General features: G+C 37.3%; 1 protein-coding gene and 1 long non-coding RNA gene across 3 annotated transcripts in view; one reads left to right on the top strand and one right to left on the bottom strand.

The window, feature by feature from the left end:
* The window catches only part of LOC101895647 (homeotic protein spalt-major), a 90,055-nt gene that overhangs the window by 47,411 nt on the left and 20,908 nt on the right, over positions 1 to 21,736 (top strand). For both annotated transcript variants that reach the window (XM_059131808.1, XM_059131806.1), the window contains exon 2: positions 12,783 to 15,708. In XM_059131808.1, the coding sequence (XP_058987791.1) occupies positions 12,849 to 15,708 (2,860 nt within the window). In that variant the 5' untranslated portion in view covers positions 12,783 to 12,848. The remainder of the gene's footprint in view (positions 1 to 12,782; positions 15,709 to 21,736) is intronic.
* On the bottom strand, positions 2,697 to 4,009 carry LOC131806926 (uncharacterized). Its single transcript, XR_009344230.1, has 2 exons — positions 3,137 to 4,009; positions 2,697 to 2,990 (listed from the first exon to the last, which is right to left on the bottom strand). It is a non-coding gene; the product is annotated as an uncharacterized LOC131806926 (long non-coding RNA).

The following is a 21,736-nucleotide window of genomic DNA, read 5'->3' as shown; positions in this document are numbered from 1 at the left end:
TGACTGACATGGATAAATCGACTCCGAAAGTGATTCTATGAAGATCCTCAAAAGTAACTATGTGTCTAACTCGATTCCTTCTCCATGTTACACACAAATGCACAAGGACATAATACCCTAACCATTTCTGGTGTATACCGAATATCTGGAAGTAATGTTTCTTATGTGGACAGTATACGAAAACCTGAATATATATCTTTCTGCCGAAGAATTGGTGGAGGAGATAAAAACGTTGATAGTGGGAAGTCTGCAACGAATCCTATTCATATGCCATCTTGGGAATTACTCCTTAGATTATACGGAAATTGCCAAACGCATACTATCATATTTACTAATCATATTTACCCTGGCTATAACTTATTAATCTCTGAACCGATTTTCAACAAAATGTTTACTATTTGAGCTGATATTATACGAAATTCAAAGGTAGCTGTATTTGATATATGTTCCCGAATATCGTTGTTATGGTGTGCATATTACGGCCGATAAAAAAAAACTGGATGAAAAATATGCATGGAAGCTACAGCTATATCTGAATCGATTATCACTAAATTTGACATACTTGCTCCTAGGCTCAATTCATGTGTTAAATTCCTTTCTATTTGGAGGAATATTACACATTTGGTGCACAATAAAAGGCAAATCGGGCGACGATATCTATGGAAGCTAAGTTTAAATTTTAACGATTATCTCTAATTTCAATAAGGTTCGTCCTTATGCCAAACAAATGGTTTGTGAAAAATTTCATCTCGAAATTTCGTTTTCATAAATCACGAAATTTTGAATGGGAGTAGGTTACGATCAGAATAGAACAGAGCTGAAGCCCAGCATTTTGAATGGTCATCAATTTGAAGACTTATCGAAGACATATCATTTATTCTACAGCAATGTGATTTTTTGGTGGAGATTGATTCAGAGATGGATCAATTAGTTCCTTCCGATTTTAAATTATTGCTGCTCTAAAGCCATAACACCCATTAAAAAAAGATTAATAGTAGGTATGATCTGCTTCACATAAATTCCCAATATCAACATTAATTTGCTATGGGTAGCTCCACTAAATATGCACAGTGGAGTAGGGTATCATATATCATATATTGGGCTACGACCGACTTTTGACCGTTCTTTACTGTGTCGGTAGTCCAATTATGTATCCAAATATGTTGAGTGATTCGTTCTCCAGAGGGATTCTCTAACGCATTTTTTGAGTTACAGATTTCGGTAAAATTAAAACGTCAATTTGTTAATGAAAAATCCAAATTAAAGTTGACAACACTGTTGCTGTCGGTAGGACTTAACGACTACTTCGTTTTGGTCGGAAACTTGATGAAAATTATCGTTAATTACCGAAATCATAAGCATTTTAATCTTATAGATTTTGCCGGTAATTCTAACAGGTAATTTGAATGCCCTCCACCATTTGAAACGAATTTGGAAAATTTTTAAAAAATAAAATTTGTTAAAAATCGTGTTAAAATTTTAAAAATACCGAATATAGGAAGTTACCGTTATATTGGCGTCTATACGCAGGCGTGGACTAGCATAGGCAACTTTTGTCATGGGCCATAATAATATTTAAATACGAAATTTGAAAAAAAAAGTGAATAATGGAACTAAAATCATGCAAATAGGGAGGTGTCGTTATATGGGAGCTATACGAAGATGTGGGCCAGCATACGCAATTTTTACGTTGGATACGAAATTTAAAACAATTCCAGTGTCGGGTTGGGGGGGGGGGGGGGGTGGTTGTCTATACGATATCGTGGACCCATATAGACAATTCTCTTCCTACCTACCTACCTACACGCAAAAAAATATAAGCCTCTCTAACATATGTCCCAAACATATTTTGCAGCAAACAAATATATGTTTGCAAACATTCCCAAACATAACATATGTTTGGGTGCTGCAAACAAATTATGTTTGGGTCCAAACATAATTAATGTTTGGGTCCAAACATAATTAATGTTTGGGTCCAAACATAATTAATGTTTGGGTCCAAACATATTTTTTGTTCGGGTGCAAACATAATTTATGTTTGGGTCCAAACATAATATATATTGGGGTGCAAACATAAATTTATGATTGGGTCCATTTGTATACTTACTGCAGATATAATTCAACCATAATGCAAACTAGTTTTAAAATCAATTTTTGATATTCACATTTTATTTAACATAAAAGAAATTCATACATATTATAATATATAATATAAAATTAATTGTAATAATTAATATAATATTAATATCAGTAATAAAAAATTGTTAAAAATAATAATATTAAAATAAAAATTCTAATTATAAAAATATTAAAGAAAATAAATAATTTATAATGAAACATAGTTTTATATTTTCTTTAATATTTTTATAATTAGAATTTTTATTTTAATATTATTATTTTTAACAATTTTTTATTACAGATATTAATATTATATTAATTATTACAATTTTTATTATGCTTAAAATTATTCTTATGTTTCTAATATTAATTTATTATGTTTTAATTTTTATAAATAATATATTGTTGTTATTGATAAAATAAAATAAACATTTGTTAATAAGTTTATAATTTATATCGTGCCAGTTTTCATAAAATTTTTATTTTATATTAATTTTTTAATTTATTGTTATTAATATTATTCTTAATATTTGTTATTATTTTTATTTATTAATTTATTATTTTTCCTTTTATTACAATCACTATTTTTTCAATAAAGTAAAATACTTACAATCTGTTAGGGTCTTCTTTTAGACATTCGTCAATAAGGGCCTTCGAAATATTCACCCTATCTTTATTTTGCAGGCGTTTTTCGGCAATAAAAATTCTCCATATTTTGTTGACAGCCGGAATTGACTTGATGGACTCTATGTCAGTCTTTAAAGTTGAAATAACATTTGTTTTTGGGGTAAGATCCCCAAAACCACCTACGGATTCACACTCCGATAGAGTGCCACTAACTGTCGATGCTGATGCCACTGATCGAACGGAGTCTAAATGAAAATTAAATATATTATTTAAAAAAAGAAATATATTATTTAAAAAAAGAAAAAAATATTAACAGCCTGTTTCTTTATTTTGAAACGAAATTTTTTTTGTTCCGACATAAAGAAACAGGCTGTAAATCCAGTGTACTTACCTCCAAATTGCAACTCAATATGAAAAGTAGGTGTTGACATATATTGATGAATTACTTTTTCAAACTGGTCTTCTTTAATGGTTGCACCAAACACTAAGGCTGTTATTTTTCTTGAGGCATCAATTTTTAACTCTAATTTGGCTGCTTTTATAAAGCTTTGTAGATTTAAAGGCTCCGGCGCTTCGACAAATAATTTGTCTTCCCCCCAAAACAGTTGGTATCAACATTTATTACAACACTTGTGACACGACGCGAAGGCACAAAACAAATAAAAAGAATAAAAAAAGAACACAACCAGAATGCCAACATGAGACACGCGCAAATGTTACGCTCTTTTGTTCTCATCAAGCAAATCGGTGTGTATGCGAAAAACGCATGTATGTATGTATGCATGAACATTAGTAAGAAGCAACGTCTCAGCAACAAAAAAACATCCAAACAGCTCTTTGTGTGTTGTTGTTGGCATTTTTTGGTGCATGGACAATAGAAAAGAAATAAACGTCTCAGCAACAGTTTCCATCCCTCTTGCCGCGCACACACCACACATAGTTACAGCAGCGATCGGCAGTGTTTGCTTGGTGAGAGCAAAAGAGCGTAACATTGGCGCGTGTCTCAAGTTGAGACACTCATCAACGCAAAAACAGACTTCTCACCCTCCTGTCTTCTTTTAAGTCACCTATAACACCAATTCAAAAGTAATCGAGAGCTCTGTTGTTTAGCTCTTTGAAAAAAATCCTCTCCGCACCCATAAAAAAATATGTTCTAACATATAAAATATGTTGGTACCTAACAAATAAAATTGAGTTATGTTACAAAATGTTGCAAACAAATATTTGTTTGCACCGAAACAAATTATGTTTGCATCCAAAAATATATTTGTTTGCAACCAGTCTCAAACAAATATATGTTTGGATCCAAACATATTTCTAACATATATTTTTCTGCGTGTACCTAGAAAGAACTCCTTATGACAGACAATTCCATTGAAAGAGTTGACTACAGTAATCAAAATACCGAATATCGGGGGTACCGTTATATGGGGGCTATATGATATCGTGGACCGATATCATATCTAGATATCTTCGTTTCAAGAATATGTATACTTTGTTAGAGCTATTATTATTATTATTTCGATGAGTTAAAAACGGAATGCCGAACTTAATATACCATCCATACTATGTATGGTGGAGGGTAAAAAAATGAGTTAGAGAGTTGCACTGCAAATCTGCGAAATATAACAGTTAATTATAGTTGTCAACCTTCCTCTGCTTTAGGCATAGCTTTTAAATTATTTTCTCGTACCTCCCCTAGACTAGACTACTACTTACTCTTACTATATTTTGAAATTTATTTCCCATTTTCTCCGAATTTTGCATATTAGAATCAGACAACATTATATCTCGCATCAAGTCATGTAGCTCCTATTTTTTTAATATATCTCCCATAAAGACTGACTTTTTAACAATTCTAACTCGCATTAAATGCAAAGTTATTCTCCAGCTCGCTCCTAAGTGCGTCCCCTGAGAATATTTTACATAATTCTGAGGGTATATATATTTGTCGGAATACCGGTTAAAACTTAATAAATTTCCCAAATATAGAGTCGCAATGACATATATTTGCTGATATCTTAAAATTCCTTTCCTCCCTCCTCGAAATGAAATATTAAACTTTTTTTGAATACAATACCGGTCCGATTTCATTGCATCACTGTATCCCTTAAAGAAATATGAAAAAAACCCTTCCGTTCAATTCCACATATGAATGCACATACATATTTATGTGTAAGAGAATGTTTAATGTCTGGTCATCATGTAGCTCATCATCGCCATCAGTTTGTTTAACTTTATCATCGAATAGCAAGTTGTGAGGTAAACTTGACTAAACATAATTAATGCTAAAAATAATGCACGCAAATTTAAGGCCATAATTTTATGTACAGGAGGAAACGCTTTCGTCAACAAATCCTCCCCGGGGCAGTTCCTCCCAGTCAAGACAAACGTGCACAATACTGCATCCGAACATTTGCAAGCAACAACAATGGTGACAGCGTCAAGTGATGGCCACAAAAAGGTTTCTGTTTGGCCAACAAACGAGTTGCATGCGGGGACAACTTCGAGGAGCATGTTGAACAGTTCTGAAATCTGAAAAATATTCATTTTAATTAATGTTGAAAAGATTAAATACATTTAAAGCTTCTCAAGAGCTCTAAGCTGAGATTTATAACCGAAATGTGAACGACGACCGGAGTGTGTTCGTGTGCGTGTGTGTGCGGCAGCCATTTGCTTACGGCAAGTTACTGTTGTTGTTTTTTTCTTTCGCCTTCCACTTTAATCAGTTACCATTTGTAACCTCAGCTTTTAACCTCAAGTAAACTGTGATGTCCTTTTGGACTCAATTTCATCGTTGCTTTACATATCCAAATGTTTTTATAATTTAATTTATGTTTTATTTCTGTTGCGAATGTCGCGCCGCGCTCGCTCCACAGACTCTGGTTCTTGATGGTTGCCTTCATTGTAGGAATTTTCTTTTGGTAATTTTTCGTTTTTTATTTTTTTTTTTTTTTATAAAAAATCATTCATTCAATATTCGTAAAATGCTTTTTATTTCGCCTTTCGAAGAGAGTGGCTGAATACACAAATTTGGTTATTAGCAGCAGATTTTTATCCTGTAAAATGGAGCGTATTAATACTATATGATGACGGCTTGATTGTATCACATTTCTGTCGGGGTGGTGGTGGTGTTGTACACAAGAATTGTACAGAAATGACTTTCCAACATGTTGAAATATTTTTTCAGAAAATATTTTGTCTAAGGTGGCCAGGCTTGAATGAACAGAATTTTCAGGTGTTGTGAATTCGACATGAACGATTCTACTTACAAATCAGTCATCTAACACATTATTTTAACAAGCACGTATCAAACTAAATATTTAAAACAAGTAAAACCAGTAAGGGAAGGACGAAAGTAGGGCGGGCCGACTTTAGAATACTACACCTATATACTACATACCACCTATGAACCTTTTTCGAATGCGTATTATGGCTTTTTCCGATATCCTGGTACGAAATATCGTTGTTGGGAAGTGTATATTACGAATGTGAGGAACTTAATTAACAAATCGGATGAAACATGTATATGGGAGCTATATTCAAATCTAAATCGATTTTCATCAACTTTGAAGTATTTGCTTCGAGACTGAAGTCGGCCGGATGTGCCGAAATCTTTTCCTTTTGTACTGATATTAATCAGTTGATGCACAATAAACCTCAAATCGGGTAAAGATATATATGGGAGTTATGCTCACCAAATTTAAAGTAATTCTGGGCAGAACTCGGTCGGATGTGCTGAAATCCATCCCATTTGGGGGAATATTACAGATATAAAATTTAAATCGGACTAAAATAAACTATAGCTAAATCTGAACTGATATTCACCACAATTGCCACACATACTTCTGGACTAAACTTGGCCTTGTATGCTGAAACACAGGGTGAGATGAAAAAACTGCAACCAATTTCAGACTGATGTCATTTCTAAGCCACTCGTCCGACAGTTGTTAAAATTATTCCAGTGACAGCTCTTTATATTGTTTTCAAGCGTACAAAGGCATTGTTGTGAGAATTTTCCAAAAAAAAAGTTATTCGTGATGGAATTCAAGCGTGCATCAGCAGAAATGGTTCGAAACGGCCTGATCGAAATCCGCGTCGCAGTGGCCGAAAATGGCTCGCGAGCTGAACATATCGCAATGTTCCATTCGGCAAATATTGAAAAATGAGCTCGGGGTAAAACCAGTGAAATTCCAAACAGTGCAAGAATTTACCCCGTAGCAGAAAGAAATAGACTCAAAACAGATAAAGAGTTGATTCGCTTGGCCGAAAGTAGTGAACTGCCGAATTTGGTTTTCTCCGATCAGAAAACATTCGTTGTCAAGCTGTTTGTAAACAAACAAAATGATCGTGTTTACATGCCAAAGAGGTCAGCTGAAAATGTGCCACCAGAACTCAATCGCCGGCCGTGGTGATGGTATGGGTCGCCATAACAGCCGATGTTCGCTCTCCGCTCGTATTAATCGATCGCGGCATCAGAATAAATGTCGAATATTATCGCGAAAATATTCTGGAGGGCGTATTAATGCCTTGGGCACGCAAACATTTTGTCCGCAGACCTTGGACATGCCAAAAGGTTTCAGCACCATCGTACTCAGCACGCGCCACCCAAGAATGGTTACAAAATGAAGCTAGGAACCTCGCTTCATTTCCATCGCACAATGGCCACCAAAATCTCCGGATACTAACCCGTTGGACTATTGTGTAAGGAGTATTTGGAAACCAAGATTGGCGCTTCGCCGGGAATGGGTCAAAATACCGCAGAGCAATATTCTGTCAGCGTGTGACGGTTTCATTGGCCGTTTGAAGACCATAATTCATGCCAAATATGACCATCTCGATCAAATCTAAACTTATTCTAAAATTTGATGCTATTTCCGACATTTTTTGCTTTCATTCAATAAAATTAAAAAAAAATGTAAAAATTATGACGGTTGACATTGTTGCAGTTTTTTATCTCATATTTTTTTATTTTTTATCTGAATACTGGCATATCTTGAATTTCTGAATTTCGGAGAATCAGTGTAATATATTCGATGATTATTTTTAAACCCTGCAAAGTACATAAAGTACAAAGATTTCACAATGTTAGTCCGCCCGTTGGTCTCTTGAAAATAATAACTATTTCGACGGGTGTGTGTGTCCTCAAAAGCGTCATAACCCAATGTGGTTAAGTCGGACGAGGCCATTCTGTGCCGCCATTACTCATTACTTGGTAGGACAAAAGTAAGTTATTTTACGTTGTAAATTTTATAAAAATAACTCATTATTTGTTAGCTCACTATTGCCATTATTGCAGTTGCAGTCGCCATTATTTTTATTATGCCGGTAATGAAAAGGGTATGCGGTAGTCATTACATGTAATGCTGAAAGCGCCACATGCGGCTATCAAATTTTTGCTGCATATGACCCCAATATGAGGGCTCAATAAATATCCTGCACCTTGATAGGTTTTATGAAATTTTTGAGCTGTACCGTTTGAGCCTGGGACTCATTGACAGGAAGTTGTTCATTTAGGTCCACATTTTTGAACACCCTAGGCTATCCAGTAATTTGGTTATATTTGCAATATTTTATGATAGAATTGTATTTGATCTTCGTAATATTAAGCAACTGTCGCCGCCCAATTTTCTTGGCGATATTCATATGTTAATCCTAGAAACCAACAGTGACCTCGATACATTTCTATTCTAACACCCAACGGTGTTGCATTTTGGACTAGTAGCATTTCGAACAATTATAGTACCTTTATATCAAATTTATCCAAAATTAGATCCTCTTTTCAACCACAGGTAACAACAGTGACATCCACATTAAATTTTAGGATTTCAGCCCTATCCCTTCACCGACTACCACATTTGGTACAATTTAATTCGTTTCGTACAGTTAAAGTACACATTTGCAAAACAATCTCTATATTTCAACCTCAAATATCAACCTTGGCCTTAATATAAAATTTCAACATTTTTGCTCTGAAATTTCCCTCATTACCAAATATAGTACTATTTAGTACAATTATAGTACGCATATCCAAAATCTGTTCCTTATCTAAACCACAGAAACCAATAGTGACATCCATATCCAATTTTAGGATTCTAGTTCTATCCCTTCACCCAATATGAAATTTAGTACTTTCTCACAGTTGTAGTACGCATTTCCACAACCACCTACATATCTTAATCCTAGATACCAACAGAGACCTCAACATCAAATTTCGGGATTATATCTCTATCCTTTCACCCAATACCAAATTTAATACCTTCAAGTATTTTTCGTACATTTATAGTACACATTTCCGAAACAACCTCCACATGAACAGCGAGCCTTATACCAAATTTCAGATTTCAAGCACTATCTGTTCATCCAATACCAAATTGATCTTTTCGTGTAATTGTAGCACACATTTTCAACACAATGTCTTACGCAAATATCAAAGTAAGTACCATTTAGTACTACCCATCAACATTGAACCACATGCAAAAATTCAAGATTCTAGCATCAGTCGTTCCGCCTATACGTTGGTGAATCAGTTAGTAAGTCAGTCACTCATTTTGTACTTTTTTAGAACCCTTCACTATTTTATGGAGGGTATATTAAATTTGTAATTCCGTTTGAAACATTTCGAAATATTCGTTGCAGAACCGAAAAGTATGTATATTCCTGATCAGAATAGAATTATAAGTCGATTTGGCGATGTTCGTCCCTCTGTCTGTCTGTTGAAATCACTTTATGTTTTGGGGAACTTGGTAGGTCTGTTCTCTCCCTTTAAAAATATTCGCTACAGGTCCACTAATTGACATAGCCCCCTTACCTGAACTTGACAATTGGGGTTCTCGGTAGGTCTGTTCTCTCCTTGCAAAAAATGTTCGTCTTGGGTAAACTAATTGGTATATCCCCCATATAACCGCTAATTGCTAGTGGAACACGTTTTTCATCAGATATTTTTATTTAAAAACGGTTTTTACCAAATGGTAAAGGGTATTGAAATACGACTCGTCGAACTTTATGTTTTTTTATACCCTCCATCTTGGAAAGATTGGTATATTATCTTTGTCATTCCGTTTTTAACATCCCTAAAATTCGTAGTATACCCGATTTTTTTTTTTTTTTACGATTTCTGCCTGTCTGTCTCTCTGACATCACGATACACATTTTCCACGGATTTGTCTTAAAATTGGTATTTGTTGTTCGAAATGGGTTTCAGCTGGCAGAACAGGATACAGGGTAAGATAAAAAAACTGCAACCAATTTCAGACATTCAAGGCCACTCGTCCGACTGCTTCTAAAATTTTTCCAGTAACAGCTCATTATACTATTAACATGCGTACAAAAACATTTTAGTGAGAATTTTCCAGAAAAAAAGTTATTCGTGATGGAATTTAAGCTTGATAGTGTGATTTCTTTATATTTGGCTTGAAAATTACAAGTGGCTATCGTTAGAGTACTTCGGCATTTAAATGTGAATAAATCCTTTGTGTCTCGTACCATCGCTCGTTACCCTGATACTTGTAGCGTAGCCCGATGTCAAGGAAGTGGACAGAAGAAAACAGTAACATCAGCAGAAATGGTTCGAAAAGTAAAGAAGCGACTTAATCGAAACCCGCGTCACAGTGGCCGAAAAATGGCTCGCGAGCTGAACACTCGGCAAATATTGAAAAATGAGGGTAAAATGTTACCCCATTGAAAATCCAAATCCGTTGAAAATCCAAAAAGTGCAAGAACTTAAACTGCAACAGAAAGAAAATAGACTCAAAAGAGCTAAAACGTTGCTTCGCTGGCCGAAAGTGGTGAACTGCCGAATTTGGTCTTCTTCGATGAGAAAACATTCGTTGTCCAGTAGTTTGTAAACAAACAAAGTCTTCGTGTTTACTTGTTAAAGAGGTCAACTGAAAATGTGCATCTTCGGTTGGCCACCAGAACTCAAGCGCCGGTCATGGTGATGGTGTGGGCCGCCATAACAGCCGATGGTCAGAATAAATGCCGAATATTATCGCGAAAATATTCTTGAGGGTGTATTAAAGCCTTGGGCACGCAAACATTTTGGCAGCAGACCTTGGAATTCCAACAGGACTCAGCATCATCGCACTCAGCACGCGCACATGGTTACAAAATGAGGTTCCTCGCTTCATTGTCAGCGCAAAATGACCACCAAAATCTCCGGATACCACTATTGTCTGGATTATTGTGTCTGGATTATTTTGGAATGCATGGTTGACACTAAAAAATACCAAAGGGTCGATCACCGCAAGCAAACGCTTCGCCGGGAACGGGGCAAAATACCGCAGAGCAACATTCGGGCAGCGTGTGACGGTTGCATTGGTCACAATTCATGTCAAAGGTGACCAGTTCATACAAATCTAAACTTATTATAAAATTTGATGCTATTTCCGACATTTTTTGCTTTCATTCAATAAATTAAAAAAAATGTAAAAATTATGGCGATTGACTTAGATGCCGTTTTTTTATCTCATCCTGTATATGGGAGCTATATCTCAATTTAAACCGATTCTCACCAATTGCGATAGAGTTGTCCTTGGGGGAAACAAGTATTGTTTGTAAAATCTCATCCCAATCGGATAATAAATGCGACATGCATTTAGTTCACAAGAATACATGGACGGACGGACAGACGGACTGACATGCATAAATCGACTCAGAAAGTGATTCTATGAATATCCTCAAAAGTAGCTATGGGTCTATCTCGCCTCCTTCTCCATGTTACAAAAAACATCCACAAAGACATAATACCCTTACCACTATGTGGTGTAGTGCATAAATATAGATTTTGAATAGCAATCGGATTTAAACCCTTACATGCATAGAACCACTTGATGTATCAATTAAATTTAAATTTCCTTCTAGTTTATATCCTCCTAATCAATACGTTTAAAATCAATTCCCAACAAAAAAATGTTCTCCGATAAAATTGGGTTTGATCGCAATGCTTGTTGTCATCGTTCGCTGCTCTTATGTCTTTGGATCACTTGTTACAAATACAAAATTAAACAATAACAAACCTTGGCCACCTTATAACTCTGATATTATTCCCACTGCCACTTAACTCCTTCAATATACAACACCTCATCATATATTCCTGATTGATATTTAAAAAAAAAAAACTTCTGTTTCTCGATTTCAAATAAACGATAAAAGTTCAACGACAAAATAAAAGAAAGAAAAACCACAGTTGCAGTATCATAACAATTCCTTCTGGACCAATGGCTTTTGAAATGACTTTTCAGAAATAATAAATTAAATTAAGCAAAAAACAATAAATTAATAAATTTTGGTATATAACAACAGACTTCGTTTGTCAATGTGCGCACTCGAAACAGAATAAATCCAATTTAGTTGGGTTTGGTTGACAGAGAAAATATATTAATAAATTACAAATGGGCTATGGGCTTTTGGTGTTGGCATCAATACAATATTCAGTTATATTGGCCTGGCCCCATGGTAATCGCTGACGACCATAGCTGCAACAGCGGGAATGATCGCTCACTGGGCATTTGAAACAGAGTCTGAGTCAAAAATTTGCGTAGACGTAAAATAATCATTTATTCATAAAGAAATTTATAAAATCCATCGATCCATCCAATCCTCGGCGATAACTAAAACTATTCATATATTCATTTTGAGAATTTCTCATATATATGGCGGGGAGGGTAGGCAGATCGGCAGGCGGTCTATAAAATAATAGCTGTAGTAGGAACTGACTGATGTGGTCCAATATGTGCATATATAATGGGCGATTGAGTTGCGATATGACGGTAGTATTTGCAGATTGTTGTCCAGCGATTGGTCATATAAGAGGTGTGATTTGCTTCGATGGCTGATTGATTTTTGTTGTTTTGTTTGGCGGTCATTGTACTGGACTCATTTGGTGTCCCAGGCCAACTGTTATTTTTTTTTGGAATTACACAATGGTCTTTTGGGTAAAATTTGTTATGGGAATTTTGTCATCATCCATTTTTTATTCCTCCGATATTCTGTGATTTTGTAATGCCTTATTTTCTTGTTTTCAATTTTCATTTCAGACTTTATGGAAATTCCATAGCATCTCGAAAAAAACATCAAAATATTTTAACGTTTAAATTTCCACCATGTGTTCGATCTTCCACAATCGTATTAATTATCGTGGTGGTGGAACGGCGAACAACACGAATAGTTCCCCCGGGAGTCCGCCAACCCTTACCAAAGATTTAGATCCGGATAGCAATAACAATGATAATGATAGCAATATAATGTCGGGCAAAAGTGAAACCCCAACAGATGAACGTGAGGATGAGCCCAAGAGTCCTCGTAGCCCCTTGGTGGGGAATCAAAATTCTAAGGGGAATAATGAAGAAATGGCTGAGGAACAGGAGGAAGAAGAGGAGACCAGCAATGGTGTCTCCGATCATCCAAGTAAAGAAGAAGCTTTAGATTTGTCGGTATTGCCAAATGGCCTGGCCTCAAAGGGCCATGTGGCATTGGAAGCGTTGCAACATACCAAAGTAGCTGTGGCTCAATTTGCTGCCTCCGCCCTGGCCAATTCTCAATATTTTGGTGATAATCCTACTCCCGATCTGGCAGCTATATTACAGCGGCAACATTTAATGCAATTACAGTTTATACAACATTTACAAAGTCAATTGAAACGCCGTGATAGGCAAGGTGTGGAGGATGAAGAAGATCTGGACGAGGAAGAAGGTGAGGTGGAACAGGAGGAGGAATCACATCAAGAGGTGGTAAGGAGACATAAGGACAATGCCAGCAGAGAGAAGGATAATGAAAATTCCTGGCTAGAAAATGTGCAAATAGATTTGACTCAGAGCAACAGGACGAGAAGAAATTCTGCAGAAGAAATCGAACGGAGCCATTCACCAAAAACTATCAAGGACACAGAAAGCAGCAAGACTGATCATGAATTTTCGAAAAATTCCAAGGATAAAGATAAAGTGCAATCACCCCATTATCAGCCCTTGTTGAGCGGCATTAGCTCATCATTGGCCTCGACCATCATTACCGACCATGATCCCATACCCCCGCCCAGTGAAACGAATTGCCTGGAAATGCTACAGCGTAGAACTGAAGAGGTCCTCGATTCGGCTTCCCAGAGTCTACATGCCTCCCAAATGCAAGATGAATATGAATACATGCAAAAGGATGGTCAGGGAAGGGGAGAGATATTCAAACATCGTTGTAAATATTGTGGTAAGATTTTCGGCTCCTTCTCGGCCCTCCAGATACATTTGAGGTCACACACAGGCGAACGGCCATTTGTGTGTAATGTGTGTGGCAGTAAATTCACCACCAAAGGAAATCTGAAGGTTCATTATCAAAGACACACCCAAATATACCCGCCCATTTTAATGCCACCCGGTGTGGGACCACCTCTGGATATGCCACCCACAATCAATGCTCAACCACCAGCGCCTCACTCCCATCCCCATTCCCATCATCCGCCGCCCCCTCCTCCTCCACCACCTCCATCTGGTCTCTTGGGCATGCCAATTCGTTTGCCCCTGCCCTTTGAGAAATCTCAGGTGAAGGAAACGAATGAAAACGAAGGAAGAAGGAAAACTCCTGAAGAAACCAAAGAAATCGCTGTGGAAGACGAAGAAGAAGAACCGAAAGAATCTCCCAGAGACTTAACATCGGCAAGTTGCAAATCAAACAATGAGCACCCCGAAGATCTTAGCAAACCACCCAGCCGGGATGAAGAGCCAAAACCCAAACCTTTGGTAAGGGTGAAAACCCCACAAGCTTTAATGGAACCTACAGGCATAGAACAACAGCAGCAGCAGCAGGAGTCGCAGAAAATCATCGACAAAACTGAACGACCTCTGGCATCAGTAACCCCAAAACGTAATAGCTCACATAGGAAACGCAATTCGAACAGCTCAACACCTCCCCAAGAATTTAGAAAAAGTTTTCCTGGCAATGGCATAGGAGATAGCGCCGCCGTCGACGACCATGCTCTATCCAAACATTTTCGGCGGTCTTCTTCCCTGAGTCGTAACAGCAGCCTGGAACACCTAACCGGCGATTTTTGTCAAGTAGAAACATATGTCGACAAATCATGGGAAGATCTAATCGAAATCGATACCACTTCGGAAACCTCAAAGCTCCAGCAATTGGTCGACAACATTGAAAATAAACTCACAGATCCCAATCAATGTATATTCTGCCAAAAGGTCATGTCCTGTCGTAGCTCCCTGCAAATGCATATTCGAACACATACGGGTGAGCGACCCTTTCGCTGTAAGATATGTGGTCGAGCCTTTGCCACGAAGGGCAATCTTAAGGCTCACATGAGTATTCACAAAATTAAACCTCCAATGCGTTCGCAGTTCAAGTGTCCCGTGTGTCATCAGAAATTCTCTAATGGAATAATACTACAACAACACATACGTATCCATACCATAGATGATGGGTCGGGTGGAGGTCCACAAATTGCTGGCGCCTCCAGTGAAATGGCTGCCGCAATTGCTGAACACAATCAACGTATACGTGCCCACATGGAGGCGGCCATATTGGAAGATCAAAATTCCAACAAATCACTGGGCAACTCGGAGACATTTGATTTCTCCACAACATCTGAATATTCTGGTCAACGTTCGGAATCGTCGCAGGGTGATTTCGATGAATACATGACCATGGAGAGTACCGATGATTCAAGGGAAAACACCTTATCGTTAACGCCGTTGGATAAACGTCAATTTGAAGATGCCGATGAAAAGGGCGAGAGTGTTGGAGGTGGTGGCCCAGATACCATGGAATCTGGTCTATCTCAAGCCATGGATTTGACAGCCCGTAACGGCACCTCTCAGCACACGCAAAGAGCTCTGGATCATCTGCCACATTTGATGGGTATGCCGCCGAATATTTGGCTGATGGCTGCCGCACGCGAAGAAATACAAAATCTCGGAAATCAGGGAAAATTTCCATTGTTACCATTTGGACCATTAGGATTTATGGGTGAGTACATTTTTTGAATACTATGGAATTTATAACATTTAGGACCCAGAAGTGGAATGGAAAAATCTATTGAAATATTTGGCTTACGAATTTATCTTCACGTCAATACATTTGGGCTACGGATAGGTCCTAGTAAACTTATTTATTTATAGTGGTAAGGGTATTAAGTCTTTGTGCATTTTTTGTAACATGGAGAAGGGCGCGAGATAGACCCATAGTTACTTATGAGGATCTTCATAGAATCACTTTCTGAGTCGATTTATGCATCGGACAGTCCATATGTCCGTCCGTACATATATTTTTGTGAAGAAAATGCAGGTCGCATTTATTTCCCGATTGAGATGAAATTTTCCAAACAATATTTGTTTGGCCCAAGGACGAGACCTATTGAAATTGGTGCGAATCTGTTCAAATTTCGATATAGCTCCCAAAAATATCCTCAACCGATTTCGGTTTAAATGTGCACCAAGTGGCCAATATCAGCCCAAATGGACTGAATTTTGGCACATCCGACCAAATTAAGTGTAGAAACAAGTACATCAAATTTGGTTCTGATATAGGTGTAGGTCCCACATATATATTTCATCAGATGTGGGTTTTAATTCCCTCACATGCGTAATATACAGGTTGGGATTAAAACCCAACAGCAACCAACTTCAGACTGCTCTCATTTCTAAGCCACTCGTCCGACAGCTGTTAAAATTATTCCAGTGACAGATCATTATATTGTTTACGAGCGTACAAATGCATTTTGGTGAGAATTTTCCAGAAAAAAAGTTATTCGGAATTTCTTTATATTTGGCTGGAATACAACAAGTGGCTATCGTTAGAGCATTCCGGCATTTAAATGTGAATAAATCTTTTGTGTCTCGTACCATCGCTCGTTACCGTGATACTGGTAGCGTAGCCCGTCGTCAAAAAAGTGGATGGAAAAAAAACAGCAACATCAGCAGAAATAGTTCGAAAAGTAAAGAAGCGACTTGATCGAATCCTACGTCGCAGTGGCCAAAAAATGGCTCGTGAGCTGAACTTATCGGAATATCCATTCGGCAAATATTGAAAAATGAGCTCGGGGTAAAGCCATTGATATTCCAAAAAGTGCAAGAATTTACACCGCAGCGGAAAGAAAATAGACTCAAAAGAGCTAAAGAGTTGCTTCGCTTGGCCGAAAGTGGTGAACTGCCGAATTTGGTTTTCTCCGATGAGAAAACATTCGTTGTCCAGCAGTTTGTAAACAAACAAAATGATCGTGTTTACTTGCCAAAGAGGTAAGCTGAAAATGTGCACCTTTGGTTGGCCACCAGAACTCAAGCGCCGGCCATGGTGATGATGTGGGTCGTCTTAACAGCCGAAAGCCGTGGCATCAAAATTAATGTCGAATATTATCGCGAAAATATTCTGGAGGGTGCATTTTGGGCACGCAAAAAGTTTGGCCGCAGATCTTGGACATTCCAACAGGACTCAGCATCATCGCAGTCAGTAGGCGCCACCCAAGAATGGTTACGACATAAGGTTCCTCCCTTCATTTCCAGCGCACGATGGCCACCAAAATCTCCGGATTCCAATCCGTTAGACTGTTGTGTCTGGAGTATTTTGAAAAGCAAGGTTGGCCTTAGAAAATACCTGTTGTGGCGACACAGTTTGATATCTCGATACCTCTGATCCCCACATGACCTCGTACCCATATAATGCGAACTGAGCCGTGTTGAGAATAGTTATAGATTGAATTTCTATTTTCCAATACAGTTTTTATAACCTACAACACTTTATGTTGGGGGTATTATAAGTTTCATTGACCCAAAAATTATGTAACACCTCGAAATATTGGTTTCCAACAATATTTCCTATCTCGCCGAGCTGAGTCGATCTAGCTATGTATCTCCGTCCGTCTGTCTGTCCATGTTTATTTGTAATCATTATACAGGTCGCAATTATGGCCCGATCTTCACGAAATTCGGAATGGAAGTGAGGCTAGAGAATAAAAGCCTATTGCTTTTGGACGCGGAAGTTACCATGCGGCTAGAGCTTAGAGCTTTCCAATTTTGATAGTAATCAGGTAATATTTAGTGGGTGAAATAGACCATAACATTTGTGTTAAATAAAAGTCAAATTTCCATTAAACCGCGAATATTTTTAATCCCGGTGCAATCGCAAATAGACGAAAAGGTCAATTCTGATCGTTACGTAGATGCCGCTAGTATATATATCGGATATATATAGCGAAATATATATATATATAGGGTTGCCCATATTCGACGGACCTTTAGGCCCTTTGGGCCCATTCCAATCGACGAGGCTTGTCCGCAGGCAACATTCTTTGCGTCAATTGAATTTTGTACGGGAACAAATGCAAATCAATGCGAATAATCCGTTGTAAAGTGGACCGAGCCACGCCCAACTGCTGGGAACGTCGTTTTTGGGATGTTCTTGGGGACCTCTCAACACTGGCTCGTACGGCAGCGATATTCTCTGCCGATCGACTTGGTCGACTTTTATATGGCCTCTTCGGATTAGAAAGAGCCTTACCAGTCGAAAATTTTTCGTATAAACGCTTAATGGTGTTCTTAGAAGGCGCACTTCTCACATTTTTTTAATGTTTTAAAAGCACGTTGAGTTTTCACAATTGACTTCTTCTGTTGAATGTAAATTTCAACTATTTCAGAGCGCTCGCGTGGCGTGTATTGGTTCATGGTAAAAATCTGCTTGGACTGACGCTTCAAACGCGATGTGACATCTCTGTCAAAAGTTATGGCGTTGCCAGATGGGTCCGTCGAATATGGGCAACCCAAACGCTAAAAAAATAACTTACAGGCGGAATCCAAAAAACACAACAGGCGAAATTCTGGCTATTTTTTTTTTTTTTTTTTTTTTTTGACGAATATAGCCAAATATCACAGACAAGCAAATCATATAGATGAGACTAAATTTGGCGATACAGAGTGGCCTCTTGCATTTGGAAAAAAAATTCCTGATCAATCAATCAAGTCAATCGACACGCCTGAGAAGAGAGTTAAGCACAGGGAAAAATTATAGCATTTTGTATGACCATTAGATTATATTTACCTGTAAAATGGACCACAATAACTAACATCATGACGGAGTGCGTAAATATTGGGCAAATGTTCCTGGTCAAAATGCTAAGGATAATATCTGGGCAGTGCTCCATGACATTTTAAAAGCGAAATCTTCCAAAATGGATTTGGACATAAGAGGGCTTCTAACATATTATAGTGTTGTAGGGTATTACATGGTCGGTCATGCACGACTATAGCCTTGGCTTACTTGTTGATATTAATGTCTTGGATTATTGCGATGTCCGTTAGGAAGTTTTCGGTAGCCGGTCTCGTGTTGGTATTAAGTCAGTTTAGACACACTGCAATCGCCCGGACCTCCGCTTGAAGTATCATATTATGATCGAGAAAGCAAAATGCGATTACAGTAATTAGTTCTTCAATAAAAAGTGCAAATAAAAGTTTCCAGTTTTCGAAGTTATTTGATATTGAAAGCCTTCAAAAGTTTGCACAACACAGTACAAATAGCTGAAAATGAATATACATAAGTCTTCTGAGGGCAGTTTTCCAGAAAATCACATATATAACATTAAATTAAGAATTATGTATAATAGTATCTTGCAATATTTCAAAGCATTTATTCAATAAATTCCGATTCCATAATATTTGTCTACGCAATATTTTTTGGCCTGCAACATCGTCACATCACCATCGAATAACACAATTCGCTAACAATGCTAGGAAATAATTCCATACGCTATTGTTACCAAAACAAAAAGAACAACAAAGACATATCAATGGGAGGATGATGATGAAACTACCGAAAAAGAAAACGCGCAGAAGGAAATTGGTATTCCGGCATAAATTTCCATCACTGTCAAAAGATGTTATTTAAAGCGTAATTTCAGTACTTAAATCATGGCATTGCCTGCCTCAATGTGTGTAACAAGGCGCAAATAGTGGCGCATAAGAGACAACAGTTTGCCATGTGACGACGACGGTGACACACTCACGCACATCATACATACGAGTACATATGTATGTACATGGCAAGCGAGTGAGTGGCACACTCCTCCATTCTTGTTGGCGTTCAAGAAATGATATAGCCGTTTTGTCTGTCACCTTTGACCGGCAGAAACAAAAAGACAACGACAACAGCAAATATATCACACCAAAGAGGAATTTATAAATAAAAATCGCTTAAAACGAACGACATAATTCAATTGGACCCAAACAACAAAGAGTGTTTTTCAAATAGGGCATTTTCCGATGATGATTCAATATGAGAACTGAAATGTTGTAGTTGTTTCTTTTTGTTTTGATCGTACACTACAATATAACATATAAAAATATTTCATGGGGTACCACAAATTTACAAGTCGAATAGGAAGCAGGTCAAACCGAACTTTTTATACGCTCCACAAGGAGAAATATAGACAGTGAGCAAAAGGTATAGTCAATTCACTATAATATATTAGACAACCCACTTAGGTCCAAACATATTTTGGGCGATTTTTATACCCTCCACCATAGAATGGAGGGTATATTAAGTTTGACATTCCGTTTGTAACACCTCGGAATATACATTTTAGACCCCACAAAGTATATATATTCTTGATCAGCATAAAATTCTATGACGATTTAGCAATACGACCGTCTATCCGTATGTTCGTCTATCCGTCTGTCCGTATGTGAAAATCACACTAGCTTCCAAACGAAATGAAGTAGGTTGATAAAATTTTACTCAAAGGTGCATTATGTCTGCAGGACTTTTGGTATTGAAAATGGCCATGTAGGTCCACGTCTTCGTATAGCCCCCATATAACGGAACCCCCGATATTCGGTATTTTGATGATTTTAGCGACGTTATTTACCGGAATTATTTCAAATTTTGTGTTTGAAGTTCGTAATGCATACTACAGCCTATGCCAGAAAATTGTCTGGGCATGGGGGGCACCTCCTTATTATATTCGGTATTTTGATGATTTTAGCTACATTATAAACAGATTTTTTTTCAAGTTTCGCATTTGAATATTGTAATAGCTTGTGACAAAAGTTGCCTATGCAGGTCCACGTCGTCGTATAGACCCTAATATACGACTACATTCGGTATTTTTAAGATTTTATCAAAATTTTTAACGGATTTTATTTTTTGAAAACTGCCAAATTTGTATCAAATGGTGGAAGGTATTCAAAGTTCGTCCCGGCCAAACTTACAGCTTTTTTACTTGTTTTTTAATAAAATCATACCGTCCTGTAAAAATGTTGCCTTTGATTTCTGACCGGTAGGTATTCCAAAAATGTCACACATGTTGTAATCCATTTTACAAAATATAAATATCCGATCATCATCCAATATGCAGATCCTGCAGATCGACGTTTTGGTATAGGTCCCATATAACTGTACCGACATATTTAAGGTTTTTTAGTCAACATTGCAAGCTAAATTTGCTGTACATTGGGAAAACATTCTTGTAGAGAACTCTACCTACAGTCTTTTCATGATTTCTGTCATAGTTTTCATCGGAATTTTTTTAAATTTAGTATCGTATAGCCAATATAAGGGTCCTTTTCGATATTTTGAAGCACTTATCACCAGAATTATTTCTAATTCTGAATTTGAGCTTCGACAGAAAATTGCCAATAAATACATATTCACGACTAAGTATGGTCCCCATATATCGGTACTTTCCAATATTCGATATTTTGATGATTTTAGCTGAATTTTCAACAGGATAATCTTAAATTTGCAAAGGAACCAACTTCTCTGGCAGATAATTTGCTGTCTAGGCCCATTCAACAGAATATTAAAAATTATGGCGGCATTTTTGTTTAATTTTCAAGGTCCTTTCAAATGGAGGAACTTGGCTGCTTTCTTACTTGTTTTCCACTTAGATCAAGTTGGAAGATGGGAAATAAAGGCCTAGTCTTTCTGGTGCTACTCCCCTCAAGTGTTCTAAAGTTTTTTTGTTTCAAAACAAATCTCATATTGAGTTATGAGAGTACCCCATAAAGTT

This window comes from Musca domestica, unplaced genomic scaffold, assembly GCF_030504385.1.
Source record: "Musca domestica strain aabys unplaced genomic scaffold, Musca_domestica.polishedcontigs.V.1.1 11, whole genome shotgun sequence".
In the NCBI taxonomy this organism is placed as follows: domain Eukaryota; kingdom Metazoa; phylum Arthropoda; class Insecta; order Diptera; family Muscidae; genus Musca; species Musca domestica.
Note: the sequence above shows the minus strand (reverse complement) of the source record. Positions and strands in the feature narration are given on the sequence as shown.